The 16,900-nt window shown below is 40.9% G+C and overlaps 2 protein-coding genes across 2 annotated transcripts in view; both read right to left on the reverse strand.

Annotated features, from left to right (window-relative positions):
- The window catches only part of LOC104427949 (protein PALE CRESS, chloroplastic), a 63,241-nt gene that overhangs the window by 19,971 nt on the left and 26,370 nt on the right, over positions 1–16,900 (reverse strand). The gene's annotated exons all lie outside the window — the stretch shown is intronic.
- LOC104427950 (disease resistance protein RPV1-like) lies at positions 10,025–13,480 on the reverse strand. The gene is made up of 5 exons (XM_039305388.1): positions 13,427–13,480; positions 12,719–13,281; positions 11,052–12,141; positions 10,854–10,907; positions 10,025–10,516 (listed from the first exon to the last, which is right to left on the reverse strand). Exons 1-5 carry the CDS (start codon positions 13,478–13,480, stop codon positions 10,025–10,027), a joined length of 2,253 nt encoding a protein of 750 aa, XP_039161322.1.

Genomic DNA, 16,900 nt, shown 5'->3' on the forward strand with positions numbered 1-16,900 from the left:
ACTTACGCCTACTATCTCATTTTAAATGATTTCAAGGCCACGGTTCCGGAAGTCAAGTACAACACAAGTTAGCTAGCCTTTTATGGAAAATCCTCAATTATCTTTGCAACAGGATATTAGATTAGCTCGACAGTTTCCCAAACATCACTTTGGATGCGTCATTTACTTATTCCAGAATTCAAGTAGACGGCAAAACCAGCAAAAATTATCTAAACAAACACTCAAAAATCAAAACTCCACGACGATTACGAAGAAGAAACCCAGAGACAAGATGGCAACACGCATATCGTCAGAGTACTCCTTGGGCAGCCCATCAGTAAGTCTCGCCTTTCCTCGTCAAGCACTTCTTCAAAACTGCCCATCAAAATTCACAAGGAAGAAACTCCAGAATGAGGGAATGTTTTATCAGCACTGAAACTTGGAGCTCGATATTCGAGCGAAGGACGCGATAGAACAGACCAACGGAGGAGGTGTGCTTGGGGCTGAATCGCGAGATGGGAAAAGCTCGAGACTGAGGGAAGAGATGGAGGACGAGGCACACGTGTAAGCAGAACCGCATTTGCCTCCGTTGTCGTTCAATCGATTCCTCGAATCGAAGTGATTGATTGAGAGAGAGAGAGAGAGAGAGAGAGAGAGAGAGAGGGGTTGAAGTGAGGTTTACTTGGGTTTAGAAAGAAGGGACAAACATTTCACGGTGAGGAATTAAAATTCTCGATTTCGAAAAGAGTGATTATTTCAAAGGAAAAATGCTCATTGTCCGTTTTATTTTTCGTGTCATCATAATAACCAAATTTATACTAGACTAAAACTCTATTTTTTTTTTTTGGCCATCAAGCCTCTATAGTATGTTTACAAGTTTGGGGGTAATAATGATACAAAATTATTTTTAGATATTAGTGTTATAATAATTTAAGGTTTTCAGTGATATTAATCATTTTAAAAAAATCATGGGCTTTTAGTCAAAGAAATGCCGTCTACTGGATAGGACATGGGAAGTAGCATAATAACGGGACAACGAATGATAAGCCCATAAGCACATTCGATCAACGGGTTTTGGGGGTAAGTACACTATCAATGTTAAAAGTTGTGTACGGCGTTCATTTTGGTGCCAAAAGTTTCCACCGAATTACTTAAGTACCAAAAATTTTGAAAAACGATCATTTCAGTGCCAATGCCGATCTGGTTGGCCGAAAATCTAACATAATAATTTTTTATTAATTTTTGAAGTTGACGTGGATCGTTGGAGAGTACAATCAGCATACAAACAACAAAATGATGCTGTTTAACGTCTTTTCCCCAAATAAGAATCCATAAATCCCCAAATTCGACTAGAACTGGAAGTTGAAAACCCTAAATCCCCAATTTGACCAATTCGAGTGCATACTTCGATTTTCTCCCAAAGTTATCAGCTCGCTCTTGCAAATGGAGGGCTGAAGTTTCAGTAGTGGCTCACATTCCTATAAAAAAAGCGAATTAGGTGATGAGTGTTACTGTTATTGTGGGTTACCGAGTCCGAGAATAACATCTGGGACTCGGTTGAATCCCGGGAGAAGATTCCATGGTTGCAGCAGATATAGAGAAGGCTCGAAGTGTAAATATTTCAAATGAGTTGATAGGAAATTCTCTGATCGAGCGACAGAGATGATCTTGGAGTTACTTAAAGGCCGACATCAACCTCCACCTACATTAATGGACGAGTTGGAGGATGTCGACCCAATGCAAGCTCAAAGAAGGGTTTAACATCTTTGGTCGACCATTTGAAGAGGGAGGTTTCGAGGCTGAAAATTGAAAGAAACTTTTATCGAGCGTTGATTGTGTTGTTATTCTCTTGTGTAGTTTATTCAAATGTGAAGTGAGTAATGAGAAGAAATTTGTATGTCTACCATAGTCGAAGACGTGGAAATGGAAGTAAAATGTGTTTTTGCTTTGCTACAATTTTGGTATGGAGTAGAAGGTTTTGTTGTAATCTATGATAGAAATGGAAGGTTGGAGTTGGAATGCATTAGTTGTGAGCACTTAAAACTTTTATTGTTTAGTTGTGTATTGTCAATGATTGTTTTGGTTAGTTTTTGCTTCAGATATAATGCTTTGCTGTATTTTTTATTTGGTAATGGGTTTGCTGGTTTGCTGCAACTGTAAACCATAGCGAAATTAATGGATGGTGGCAAATTCACAACTGACCATTTCAATGCCATAAGTTGTAAATAGTGATTACTTGAGTGTCAAGTTTTTATAAAAGTGATCATTTAAGTGCTAGTTGTGATTACAAAGTGATCACTTGTGTTGCACAAGTTTTAAAAAAAAGAACATGTTAGTTTCAAACGTTACTTGACTTACACTAGTTGGGTTGCTGGTGCATCTTGTTTTTGCACCAGTTGGGTTGTTGGTGTATCTTCTTGCAACAGCCCATACAAGTGTTGATGCAACAAGATGTACCAGTACTCAAAATTGCTCATGTAAGAAGATGTAGCTCCCACAACTACACCAAGGCGAGCTGGTGCATTTTGTTCTTACACCAGCACATACAACTAGAACCCACAAATTCATTAGCATCCACAACTTCAACCAGCAATAGTATATGTACACATCTAAAATAATATCAACCTCATAAGAATATTGCACCAACAACAAACATTATTCAGCATAACTGTTGCCTTGATAGCATTACTAGCCGAAACCAACATAAGAGAAAATAACAAAAACAATTATGGCCATTAACATTGATTGATTGTTTACAAAAGAAGAACATGTCTAACTTCACTCCTAAATCATCAAGGTTCAGCATCCTCTTCAAAAAAAAAAAAAAAAAAACAATGGCAATATGCACCCTCCTAAAAAAACAATGGTAGCAACTACTATCAATAACGATATAATATCCAACACCATGCTAAAAGAAGAAAACATAAAAAAGATCATGTCCAACATCACATAAAAAGAGACCATGTCCAGTATCCTCCCATCAGTCAATATGCACAACACCCCGATCTTCTTTTCCTCTTGGAGTTTTGAATTGATTCATAATTCGAGCACTCTTTTAAACTGGATGTGCAGGTTCTTTAACTGGGCTTTCTGTCACATTCTTTTCATGTGTTGGTCCATATGATCACTATTGCTCCAAATCGTTAGTTGAGCTGGAAATGGTGCCAGGTTTTTATTTTTTTGGATGGCTGTTTTGCAGCTATATCCACTGTCTTCTTCTTTGGAGCACTTTTCTTTGGCTGCGCCTTTGATTCTTGAGTTGGCCCACCTTGAGAGAGAAGTACCTCCGAAGTTCTCCCAAGCTACAAGAACATAGCAATATTGTCAACCAAATGAATTGAAGTATAACAAATTAAATGCATGAGGCCTACAAATCTTACATTCAAAATAGTCATTCCAGTACGTTCATTTATGTAAATCCCATAACCATATTGCCTAAATCTTTTTCCAAGAGCCCCTCTTGTTTGCTGTGGTGCATCATTTTCAGCAGTAACAAATGGGGAAGCAATCTCTGCAACTTGTGTAGTTACTCGTCTTCTCACCCGAGAAACACATGACAAATTTAAATTTCAGCATATAAAAGACAAACACATCGATGTACAACTTACAGGAATTTTTTTTCTCGTTTGCTCAACAATGGATTCAATTGTTGTTGTTGCTATCCTGCACGTTCCAGTCCTTGTCCTTGCACTTAAGCCTACAATAGGGCCTTGTTTTGGCCCTTTAGTAGGCGTTATAACAATGTATTATATCAGGATTATGACCAATTACAATGAATAATTAGACATTTACTCATTTTCATAGTGGAAACAAATGGAGAAAACTTCTCAAATTACAAGTGTATGACAAAAGAAAAGCACAAGAGAAGCCAATACACATGGTCAACTATCAAACTCTATCGAATATGAACTGAAAAGTTACTAAGGCAAAGATGATACTTACCTTACAGCAGGGCTTTCTGTCTGCCCTTCAATAGGCATTATAGCAGGGCCTTCTGTCCTCCCTTTAGTAGGCCCAACAAGAAGCTTTTTAGTAGGTCATGTCCTTGGCACTAAATTAGCCATTACATCTTGCTGTTAATGCTGTTTTTTCATCTCACAATCTTTTTTATTGTGTCATTCCTTGTGCAATAGGAACATTTCATCTTTGCCCCAATCCTACTCATCCTCTGACTTGATGCCTTTTCCTACTGCATTTTTCGTCTCATTTTTGGCCTTCCTATTTGCTTCTTCAGTGGCAAATGTAGAGGGCTTTCATGATTTGTTGGCTCCCAAAATTTACTGCTTCTGATAGGTTGCATCATAAATTGGTACGAAGTAAGGTATGAGCTTTTTTTGTACCAATCATCTAGGTAATCATATGGGTTTTCTTGCTTCATCTGAATAGCACAAATGGCATGGGCACAGGGAATTCCATTCAGTTGCCAAGCTCGGCATGAACACTTTCTTCTATCCAGGTTGATAACATACTTATCATGATTTTCAATAATCTCATATCCATTGTCTCCATTCCAAACTGGATGGTAGAACCTACTAGCAGCAATGTTTGCATCCAATCTCTTCACAATCCTAGGACCACAGTCTCTAGTCCACTTCGTTGCCTCATCTCTTTGCCTATGCAGTCTAGTCATGACCTAACTCGAATATCATTAAGCATGCTGATGATTGGTTTGCACCTGGCCTTTAAAATTTTGCCATTGAAAGCTTCACTGAGGTTGTTATCAATGATATTGCATTTGAACTCTTCACTGAAGAAGGCTCGACACTAGTGCTTAGCTTCTATCTGGAAGAGTGCACCAATCATCTGTCAGTTACAATAATCCCTGTTTGGCTAATCTGAAATCAGCCATGTTGGTACTCTTCACTATCTGCCAAAATTGCTTCTGCAGCCTATCTCCTTTGAAGTTCCTTGACCAGTTTGCATAAATGTACCTCGCACACGTTCTAGTTCAGCATGTGGCATCAACTCAGCCAATACAGGAATAAGTATCTACAAAAATTCAAACCAATAAATACAAGTCAGGAAAAATATGCAAGTGATTAATATTAAAAGTGAATGAATTAATTTTTACCAAAAAAAAAGTGAATGAATTAATTGACAATGGAATTACCTTCTGTTGGTCGCTCATGAATGCCTATCCTCCTCCATCGGTTATGTCAAGGTCTTCCATTAAATTTTTTAGGAACCAAGACCAAATATCCTTGTTTTCTATCTTCACAACCGCCTAAGCTATCGGAAACATTTGATTATTGGCATCTCTCCCCACAGCAGCCAACAACTCCCCCTTGTATAAACCCTTTAGAAAGCATCCATCAAATCCTATAACTCTTCTACAACCAGCCAAGAAGCCCCGTTTGCATGCATCAAAACATACATAAAATCTCCACAATCTCTACATATACCCTACTAGATGGGTTTTGAAGCATGCATTTGCCAGCATAATCCCATACCTATGCATATTTTTCCTTATACCCACCCACCAATATTTTCATCACTCTCATCTTAGCTCTCTTGCATTGATTCCTTGACACATTAGCCCCTAATTGCTCCTTCACTAACAGTTGAAATTAAGGACTCTTGATTTCGGGCATTACTTTGATAGTATTAAAAAAATGCTTCGATAACCACACACTTGTTACCTTTTTATTGTTAAAGATAATTGGACAAGTATTTATCTTTAACAATAGCTCCTCCTGGAATGACCTAATAAGAAATGGCCCATTCTTACTCAGCGTGCCATAGAGCTTCCATGGACAATTGGGTTGTAAGCACTTAGTTTTCACAAATTTCGTCCTGTTTCTAATGAATTCAACGCTCCTTTGTTCAGCAATGAAGTTCTTGACAACAGTTTCCTTGAACTGTTTGGCATCGTCAAATCTCATGCCCACAGACAAAACAGGTTTATCAACTGTTAGATCATAGTAAGGGTACTTACTTTTTCTTCCACAAGTAGGTTCTTCATCATCATTGTCAAGCTCATTCTCCGAACTAGCAACTTCATCACCGCAGCTTTCTTCATCTTCACTTCTATTACCTTCAGCTGGAGCTCTATCTCTATTTACTGGCTCGATCCTCTTTGCTGAAGTGGCAAATTTTTCTAAGCAATTCCCTTTTCTTTTGTCTTGACTGTGCGAGTTCATTATCATCTTCGCCGCTTGGGAAACTTATTGAAGCAAAATATTCATCTTCCGATTCACTAGATATAACAATTTCCCATTCTAATCCAATGAAGTCTTCATCGCCCACATCTTCACCCAAGATTTTAGGACATCTCCCTGTTTATTCATCTCTATTAATATGACTTCTCTCCCTCTCATTTTGCCCTTCATCTAACCTAAACTCATCCCCGACCTGATTACTCGCTTGAATAGGATCTCTCACTTCTCATTTTTTAGTGGTGGTCAGCTCATCCCCATCCCCATCGTCATCGTCATCGTCATTGTCATCCTCATTATAATACTCAACATATTCCCTAGCTTCTTCGCTGTGAAGATAATGGTAAATGATATCTTTAATACCATTATCATCATTAAAAAATCTCAAGCCATCCTTCAATTCCTTCCTAGGAACACAGTAATGTAGTTTTTGCACTTTGCATTGTAAAAAATACACCAAATCCCTCAGAAAATCAATATATGATGGCTTCCGAACATTGACATAGATAGTACGTTCATTTCCACCATTATATTCCCAATCCTCGGCGCTAATAACAAACTCTCCACCAAAACAAACAATGACGCCTACTCGATTCTCGTTCATGTTGATGTTGCACCCAATGAAAAAAAAAGTCATTAGTTTTCGGGACCACATGATAGAATCAGCAACTTCACATACATGTCCTTGTCGTTTTGTTGTCAAGAAACAAATGTGACCAATTTATTCAATTCGGTGCCTTTATAGAAACAAAGGAAACCAGATTGAATAAACAAAGTGAGATCCCCACCACCCATTTTTAATTCAATCACATTCTGTTCTCTACAGAAGCAATCCAATTAATTAAACAAAGTAAGGTCCTACCACTATTTCCCTCCGAGTTGAGCCCCCATTCCCCCCCCGCCCCTATTTTTCTATTCTGTCCCCACAAAAGAAAGCGAACGAATGACGGAACCCTCAATTTTTCTATTCGGTCCCCATAAAAGTGAGATCCCCACTACATTCCCCACCACTTTCTCCTTGAGCCGAGCCCTTAATTTGCCCTCCGCGCCCTAACCGGCCTGTCGAACCCTAAATTTTTCACTAAATTGACCCACGTAGAACATGACAAACTTGAGTGAGCGAGAGTTGGGGACGCAGCCAGCGAACGACTGTGAACGGTGGCGCAACTATAGCGGTGGCCAAGCGACGGCGGGCGAGCGAATGACGGTGGGTGAGCGAGCTACAGCTGGCCTCGAGCGAGAATCGTATACGAACCCTATTTTACTCCCTTTTCAGCGACACCGTTTTTGGTTGTAGAGCAATGCGGCGTCGTTTTGTAAGTGAATCCACGTGGAATGGCATAAAACGATGTTGTTTCTTACGAAGAAAGGAAAACGGCGTCGTTTTATGCCATCCACTGTGGACAGTCTTAAGCCATGTTGACTTTTTTTTTTAAAAATAAATATAAAAGTCACGTAATTATTTTGGCCAGAATCTCTTGCTGGTGGCACCAAAGTGATCGTTTTTTCTCTGATTTAGCACTTAAGTGATCCGACGGAAACTTTTGGCACGATAGCGGGTTTTGATAAATAATCGAACATTTAGGGGCTGTTTGGCAACTTACAAAACAGTGTTTGTTTATGTTCTTTTGTTCTTGAGAGTAGATTTGGAACATAATGCGTTTGGTAAAATTTTTATTTCTGGGAATAAATTTATATTTTTTTGTTCTCAAGTAGATTTGGAACAGAATCAAGAATTAAAGAAAAAGTTAATTTTTGTTCCCGGGAACAATTCTAGAATCAAACACCTATTTTCTCTTTTTATTTTCTTCTTCCTTCTTTCTTCTTCTTCATTTGCTGCCACCACTGCGGTGGCTGTATGTTGTCCGTCACCCACCGCTGCCGGCCGTCGGCAACCGGTCCGGCGAGCTCACCAAGTCAAGGTGAGATCCAGCGAGCTTGTTAGAGGTAAGCCCAACCCTCGCCGGTGGCTAGGCGGGCCTCGCTCGAGCCTCCCTTGGCGAGGCTCGGCTAGCCTTGGTGACGCTCACCGACGAGGGTCGGCCTCGTCGAGGCCAACGACGCTCCGGTGAGGTCATTGGCCCTCGGCGGTCGCCCGGTCATCTCGAGGCCGGCGACCGGCCACTTGAAGAAGAAGAATGGGAGAAAGAAAGGAAAAAAGAAAAGAAGAAAAAAGAAAAAAAGGAAAAAAAGTAATAAAATTAATTAAAAATTTTTAAAAAATAATTTGGAGTAGAAATTTTGAGCACGGTACCAAATGCAATTCTATTTCGTGAATTGAAATTTTGGGTAGTTACTAAATGGCTTAAAATACCTAGAAATTGTTCCCGGAAACAGAATAAAAAAGAATAATTTTTATTAGAAATTGTTCCCGAAAATAAAAGCGTTACCAAACGCACCCTTAGTTCTCCCTGACATAGATGAGTTTTATTTATTTATTTGCTTACTTATTTTGTTTCCCTTTCTAGTAAAAGATAGGAGTGAAAGAGAACATGGGATTGTAAAAGGAAAAAAATCTGGCATCTCCTGCTTACAACGAAAAACAACTGAAAATGGCAAAGCCATGGCCAACTCACTCCACTGCAAATCGTCAATGCTTGAGACTTGACGACCTAATGAAGCCATCTCTTTGCGGATATAATTCATTTCGATTTAGCCATCGACACTACATTAATAATTGTGTTAGAGGTTCCAAAATTAAGTTATTAGTTATATAAAAGAAGAAACTAAGATCAAATCCAGTGTTAGTTCAGAGGAAGTCGAAGACTGCTTATGCATATGTAATGTCTTTTACACGCGTGAGCTTCCCCTGCAAATCCAGAGTATGCCGACTGGGAAGCTGAGAAGAAAGAAAAACAACAAAATGGGAAAAAAAGGAAAGAGAAGGTACAGGCAGACAAAACAATCTCAATCGCTCTGCCTCATGGGCGCGAATGGGGATTTGGACATCGCCTTTTGTTTTTGTAAAGCCAGTAAGGTCCATTGTAGTTGGATAGCTTATCGCATCTGTCAACTACTAGATAACAATTATCAAAAGCTACCTGAGATAGAGAAGGCAAACTCACTAATGATCTGCAGAATATGAATTTAATGGTCCTCAACTTCTTCAACATCAAAAGATCAGGCAAACTCACTGGGAACTGCACCCCACAATTCTTATGCTTTCCAGCGATTCCAGTTTGGTGAGACCTTGGATCTCAACTAGTTTCGGGCAGTTCAACAAGTGCAACTTTCTGAGCTCCTTCAAGCCTGACAAGCGGGATAACTACCCAAGAGGTGTGCAGTTTGACACGGTCAGTTCCCACAGATTCTCCAGTTGTCCAAACCGGTTGAGGGGAATTTCCATCATCCATGATTTGCATAGCTCTAGACTTGACAAATTTTTCAAGTTGGAATGGCACGAGAATTCTGCTAATGAATTGAAGTTTATAAGCTTCAACATGGACAGTGTTGAAGGAAGCAACATGGTCATGTCAAAACAAGACAGAACTAGTTGCCTGAGGCTAAGAAGAGCTAACTCGGTCGGTGGAGCAATAATGCTTTTATGTACCAGCTTCAGCGTCTCCAGTCTAGACATCCTCCCAACCCACTTTAGGTTAGGAGTTTGGACAAAATCGGCATCCCATAGGTTGGAAAGAGATTCCTCAATGGAGTCAGATACAATTAGATTGACTAAATTTATCAGGTTTGAGAGTTCTGGGACTGTCTCCAATGAGCGAGACTCGACATACTGGTTAATCCAACTGGGGGGAAGATTTGGGATTTGTGTAAGCTTATGGCAACCTTCCCAGTCAAGTTCCTGGAGAGGAAGCTGGTTGATTGTTGTTGGCATAGATCGAATGCCCGTGTGAGATAAGTTCAGGATTTTTAGAAAGGATAGACTACCAATTTCATTGGGAATATCTATCTCCCTCTAAATTCGCACAGTTTTCTGCATGAAATTCTTCAAGCCTCTCCACCATGCCTATAGACCCCAGGATCCTCCTTATCTCACTCTGACCTATCCTCATCGCTTTCAACTTCCTCATGTTTCCAATTGAATCAGGTAATTCTGCTATTTTTGTGTGAGACAAATCCAACTCAAGGAGCGATTCCAATCTTCCAATTGAGTCTGGAAGCTTTCTTAGCTCATAACATCTGGACAAAAACAAGCTTTCAAGATTCTTTAGCTCTCCAATCGAGTTTGGAAGTTCCCTAATTCCAACACTTTCCACATCTAGCCTTGTCAAAGACTCCAGATTACCAATTGATCTGTCAATTTCAACCAAGCTTTGGCAACCTTGTATAGTCAATCTTCGCAATGTAGATGAGGCAGAGAGGTCGGGGAATCTAGTTAAGCTGCTGCATCCTTCAAGCTCCAGAGATCTCAAATTAGATGATTTCTGTTGATGAACAGAATATCAGAAAGGGGGAATGAGCAATTGCAGGCATGTATGATTAAACAATAAATATAACATTAGATGCACGCGTAACTGTTTGTACCATGAATTGGTGCCATCCGGGCCAATCATCTCCAAGTTCACTGTTAGAAAGCTTGAGAACGGCTAGATTTCATGCAGAGAAATTGGTCGCTCTAAAGTGTGCAGGACAGCAACGCCAAGATAGCCAGCGTAATTCTGAGAAACAACGAGCAAAATCTCCGACGAAATTTCCCAGTGAAAGGTCAAGAAACCTTAGATTTGGTAGATGTTCAAGTTCTTGACTTGTGAGCATCTGTACCTCTGATAATTGTAGCCTAAGTGATTCCACATTGTTCTCTCTCTGGTCATCAGCCTTGCACAGATAGCACGCATCAGTGGATTTTTACAACAGACAGAGAAACATGTGCATACAAGGAGCAGTAAACTCTTCCTATGACCAGAATTCTATCAACTTTTTACGAAGGAAATTGTACTTTTATTTTATTAATAACTTTACCTGTTCACGAAGTACGTGAAGGCATTCGTCAAGTTTCCACAGCCTGCTTCGACTTCCTGGATTCAGATGATTTTCCTCTCGAACAATTTCCCTTCCAAAATCTCCGATCAGGTCATGCATCCGAAGAATATTCTGACGGTCTATCTTCAACAGAGACATTTCCCTGAGAGTAGCAAGTCTGCTTTCAGGGGAATAACCACGACTTTCCCACGCATATTTTGCAGATGTGCTCTCTTCGCCGTTGAAAAAGCATGCAATGTCCAAGTAAATTTGCTTCTCCTCCCGGCTTAATGCCTCGTAACTTATCCTTAACGTCTCTTGGACTCTCCTATCAGGTACTTTCCTTAAACGCTCCAATGTCTCTGCCCATACCTCGGGGCTTTTGCCTCGGAGGAAAGAACCTGACGCTTCAAGAGCCAAAGGAATTCTTCCGGTAGTGGCCACTATTTCATTGGAAAGAGTTTCGAGATCATCTTGGGGTAGGGTTTCTCTGAAGGCATGCTCACTGAAAAGTTGAAGAGCATGCCAAGGATCCATCTCCATCATCTCATAAGCAAGCTTCTCTTTAGGAAGAAATGCCAGAAGACCCGCATTCCTGGTTGTAATAATAACCGTGCTTCCTGGGCCAAGCCAGTCATTGTTGCCCTTCAGTTTCTTGAGCTGCTCTAGCTCATCCATATCGTCAAGAACGATGAGGACCCTCCTGTTGCGAAATTTTTCTCGTGTCAAGTTGGTACCATCGTTGCCATCATTGACATCTGTGGACCACTTCAGGATATCGGATAATAGCTGTTTCTGCAAACTTACGATGCCACCGTTTAGTGAAGTTTCTCGGATGTCTGAAAGGAAGCTGCAACCATCAAACAGAGAAGATATCTCGTTGTAAACCGCCATGGCAAGAGTTGTTTTGCCGATGCCTCCCATCCCGTGCACAACAAGAAATCGTACGTCCGGGGAGCCGCAGTCCAACAACTGCATCACGTGTCTGACTCGACCATCAATTCCAACTAAATGCTCAGGAAGAACCTTTTGTCTCTTCTTCAGCTTAATAGAAAGCTCTCGAACAAGATCTTTAACAAGTTTACCAAGCCTGCCATGCATAATAAATCATCTGTCTTAGAAGAAAAGAGGGGCAACTATATCAGCAATAGACGAGCATATCTAGGAATCTAGAGCATCCCTAACAGCATCATCTCTCTCGTACTCATGACGGTGATCCAACAAAGAAGTTCTTACCGCTTCTACATATTCTTAAGGGAAAAGAATAAAGATAAACCATTCAACTGAAGGTGTTGCAATTATTTATCTCTCCAGGGAATTTGTCAGGTTGATAATTAGCAAAGCGGACCGTGTCGGCACGATAGACACTCCTGCTTTTTGAATCTCAGATATAGCACAAACCAGCCACAGTCCGAGACTAGCTCAAATTTCATTTCTAGCATAACATGCGCAGAAGCTATAAAATGTCTTTACCAAAACTTTGGATATCATTACCATCGACCATGCCATTGAACCTTAAATTGCCAATCGTAATTAGCCCTTCTAAGCACATATTGGATTGCAATCTATGTATATAAATAAGTTTGGTGGAGGTGGCCATTAAAGTTTCTTTTTTTTTTTTTTTTACCTTTACCCAAAAAAAAAAAAAAGTTTCTTCTTTTACTTACCCTAAGTTTCGTGCGTCCCATCCTTTGAAATCTGCGACCTCCCTTAGAGCTTCCTTCCACTCTCGCACCCTCTCCTCGCCGTAACGCCTCTCGTGCCCGAGCAGGTCGTCGACGTACGGACACCTCTTGAGCCTGACGTCCGAAAGGCTCGCACCGAAGAATACGGGCACGATTTCGTGTCCCGCTGATTCCTTCCGACGCTTCACCATGTGCGCGAGCTCTTGAAGGCGCCATGGGCTGGATGCGTAGCCTTCCAAGAAGATCGGCACGTAGATCCTCGAGTCGTGGATCGCGTGCTCAAGCTCCGGTCCAATTTTTTCGCCTACGGGAAGCTCTTCTTTGTCTCTGAAGACGCTAAATCCGGCCTTGACTAAACTTTCGTATAGGACGTCCGCCCCCGTGTAGCGGGTGTCGGGATCTCGGAAGCTTAAGAACACGTCGTACTTGTAACCGGACGTCGACGCACCGTCCACGAAATCTGATTGCTTTCGCTTTTGAGACGACACGTCGAACTTGTAGCCGGACGAGCCCGATGTCGACGCGCCGTCCGCGAAATCTGATCGCTTTCGGTTTCGCTTAGGCTCTTTTTATAGGTGACTTCTGCGAAATTATCTTCTGGCTCCACCTGCCCGGGAAACACGTCGTAGCCCCGTCTTCACGTTGCTCTGTCACGTTCCGCGTGGGAGTGAAACTTCGGAGTTAACGCACAGGCACCCCCGAAATTTGTCTTGGTGATTTCGAGGTAATTGGCTTCCCCTCCATCTGCTCGAGAACGCGTTACGTTACGCATGGAAGGAAACTTCCGAGGTAATGGCAGCGAAAGTGCGTCGCTCGCCCACTGGGCTTTTCGTATAAATATACGCACAGAACCATCCTTCCCTTGAACCACACAAGATGAGTAAATTTGAGGTTTTTCCTCTCCTGTTTCGTTTGCTTTTCTTCTTCTTACTCGAATGTCGTCTAACCGAAGGGAAGCAAAGACGCGAATTGATTTTTCACCTCTATCTGAGCGTAGAGCTTGGATTTTCTCTTCTAATTGATTTTTTACTTCAACCTTATATATCTTAAACATAATAAATGCTTCATCATTCGACCTCATAAGATAAACATAGAAAAACTTACTACAATCATCCACAAATGTAATAAAATACTTTTTACCACTAAGTGGTAGCATGCCATTGAATTTACATATATCACTATGAATCAAATCCAATAAATTGGAATTTCTTTTAACATTAGGAAAATGTTTCTTAGGTAATTTAGACTTACCGCATATTTTGCATTTATCAAATTCACCATTAAAATTTATCAAGTCTAACTTTTTCATATTTTTCAAATGACGAATATTTATATGTGCCAACCTATTATGTCATAAAAATGAAACTCAACAATATAAATAGAATTAGCAATATTACTATTGATACTCGGTTGATACATGCCATCATTGACATAACTCTTTCTTACAAACAGTCCATTCTTTGACAAGATAACATTGTCGGATTCAAACAAAATCCGAAACCACCTCTAACAAAGTAAATAAATAGAAACTAGGTTCTTCCTAATTTTGGTAATAAATAGCACATTAAGAAGAGTAAGCTTTTTTTTTTTTTTTAAGCTTTTTTTTTTTTTGGAAGTGAAGTCTATTTCCATTGTGCTTTTGCCAGCAACCTTGTAAGAGCATTATTTGCCATCGGGACCTTTTGAATATTTGAGTCGACAGTATTTTCAAATTGCTTGAACATGTATTTGTCCTTACACACATGGACTATGGTTCCAGAATCTAATCACCAACAGGATTGAACAGTAATACAGTTAATTTCAAAAACCATAGCCAGTGAATCATTAATTTAAGGAATTTTCATGTTCGAAAACATGGTTGAAATCATGGCCACATAGTTCTTCAATCAAATTCACATATGCCTTCACCGTTGGACTGTTCGTCCTTTGATATGCTTTTACGGCGAATGCAATCCTTAGCATAGTGTCCCTATTTGCAATAAACAAAACAATAACCATTTTTTTTTCTTTTGTGTTCTCTTAAATTTATGCACGTTCCTTACTTTGAAGTTCTGGCCGATTTTTCGGATACCCGGACCCCTGGAGTGCCAAAAGTTGGCACAAACGAACACTTAAGTGTCAAAACTTACGAAAGTGACACTTAAGTGCCGAAAATCGAAACAAAATGGATCACTTAAGTGCCACCAGCGAGAAAATTTGGTCAAAACACTAACGTGGCAATTTTCCGGCGAGTTGCACACAAAACGACATCGTTTTGTTGCTGATGTGGCTAAACAAAGTGTCAAAACGACGTCGTTTTGGTATAATTAGAATTTTAATATAATAATTAATTAAATTACAATTTTAAAAAATTAATTATAAAAAAGGAGGGGGAAGGAGGAGGAGGAGAGGCAACTGGCGGGAGGGCTCGCCTCGCCGCCGCGCCTTTGCCTCCCCGCCGTTGCCGAGGAGGTGGGGAGGGTTGGGCAGGGCTACTAAGCCCTGGCCAAGGGCCGGCGGCCCTAGCCGACTGGCAGAGAGGGCTTGTGTGCCCTCGCCCCAGATTTAGGCGAGGGTTGAGGGCATGCACTTGCCACCGGTTGGTTGGGGCCACCGGCCCTCGGCCGAGGCTCGACATGTGATACCCTGAAAATTCATTTCTGTTTTCAATTGAATGAATTGGGCCTTTCATCGACGCGACTATAGTGTTTTTTTTTTTTTTCCTGAGATGACCACTTATGAGATAACTAGCTTATCAGGTGAGGCCGTTAAGGGATTTTAAACACAATAGACTTGAGAATTTGACCAGGAATAGATTGCTCGACTGTGTTAGTTTGCAAGGGTCATTACGGCACAGTTAAAAATCAATAAGAGATCAGAGATAGGTTGGTTTGATTGAGATGTGTGGTTAAATGTAGGTGATTCCACTAATTTGCAAAATTCTCGTTGATCGATACTAGACCGATTTTTCTGTTGTTTTGGCGCCCTGTGTCCGTATTTGAAACTTTGAGGTTTTCACGATAACCGAGAGTCGCCAATGTGTCGAAGAGGTACGTGTGGCTCGAAGAAAATCAACCACGGGTCAATTGCACAAAAAATTCCTAAAAGCTACCTGGTAGGTTAGGTTACACTAAAATAGCGTCAAATTGAAATTAACCGCGAATTTGAACCCGAATTTAGAAATTGAAAGTTATGTTATGTCACGAGTTACTTTAGGAACGTCATCTCACATTTCGAGGAATTTTCGACGAGTTCGGGATTCTTACGGAAAATCGATTCGGACGATTCGAAAAAAAAAACAGAAATTCGGTTTGACCAAATTGAAGGGATTTTTGGCTTTCTAAGTGAGCTATCTAGTGGGAGGACATCATAGGAATCGTGTGGGCTTCTTTCTCAGCAAAATTGGACGTTAAATTGGAGAATTGTTGAAGGAATTGAAGCCTTATTTGTAAAATTCGGAGGTCGGTGCGAAGGCTGCGACTTGTGGACATCAACTTGGCTATTTGTGGATTTATTGATCAAGATTGTGTTAAGGGCAAGAGGAATTTGTGTGAGAACTTGTGGTACCAAGGATGGATAAGTATAGGACTTTTTATTTAATTTCTCCCCCTTCCTTCGGTTCCCTTCTCTCTCAAGTCTCTCGAGTGCCTCTCTCTCTCTCCGCACGTCACTCTCTCTCCTCCCTCTCTTCTCGATCAAGGCTGCCAGCTGCCCCTGACGCCTTGGATTTTTCTGCTTTGCTTTTTGGCTTCCTTCCTCTCGAAGCCCCATCCCCACTGACCCTTCTCTCTCTCTCTCTCTCTCTCTGTTTATCCTTCTTTCATCTGGTCAAAGAAGCCAATTGTCCCTTATCCTTTCCCTTTTTCTGCTTTTCCTTTTTGGTTTCGCTGGTGTGGTCGAAGACGCCGCTTCTCTCTCTCCTCTTCTTTCCCATCTTCACATCTCTGCCCCATTTTCTTTCCCTGCAGCTTTTGTTTCGCTTTCATTTTTCCTCACTTGGACGTGGCTTCTACTTCATTTCCTTCGATTGACACCAGTTGCCACGAAGCCAAGCGGAACCACGGCAGCTCCTTTCCAGCCGAGCTCCACCGAAGACAGCCCGCATCTCCATCGAATTAGCAAGGCTAATGGTGCGAGAGCAGAAAACCAGCTCAACCGTGGGCTTCACGGGGCCGATTTTAGCCC

Source organism: Eucalyptus grandis, chromosome 11 (genome assembly GCF_016545825.1).
Source record: "Eucalyptus grandis isolate ANBG69807.140 chromosome 11, ASM1654582v1, whole genome shotgun sequence".
NCBI classification, from domain to species: Eukaryota; Viridiplantae; Streptophyta; class Magnoliopsida; order Myrtales; family Myrtaceae; genus Eucalyptus; species Eucalyptus grandis.

Excerpts from the sequence above, each read along its gene's own strand:
- LOC104427950 (XM_039305388.1), bottom strand. The coding sequence starts at position 13,480 with ATGGAGGGGAAGCCAATTACCTCGAAATCACCAAGACAAATTTCGGGG. Across the intron at positions 12,142-12,718 it reads TGGGACGCACGAAACTTAGG|GCTTGGTAAACTTGTTAAAG; the intron begins GTAAGTAAAAGA and ends TATGCATGGCAG. Across the intron at positions 10,517-10,853 it reads TTAGGCTACAATTATCAGAG|AAATCATCTAATTTGAGATC; the intron begins GTACAGATGCTC and ends GTTCATCAACAG.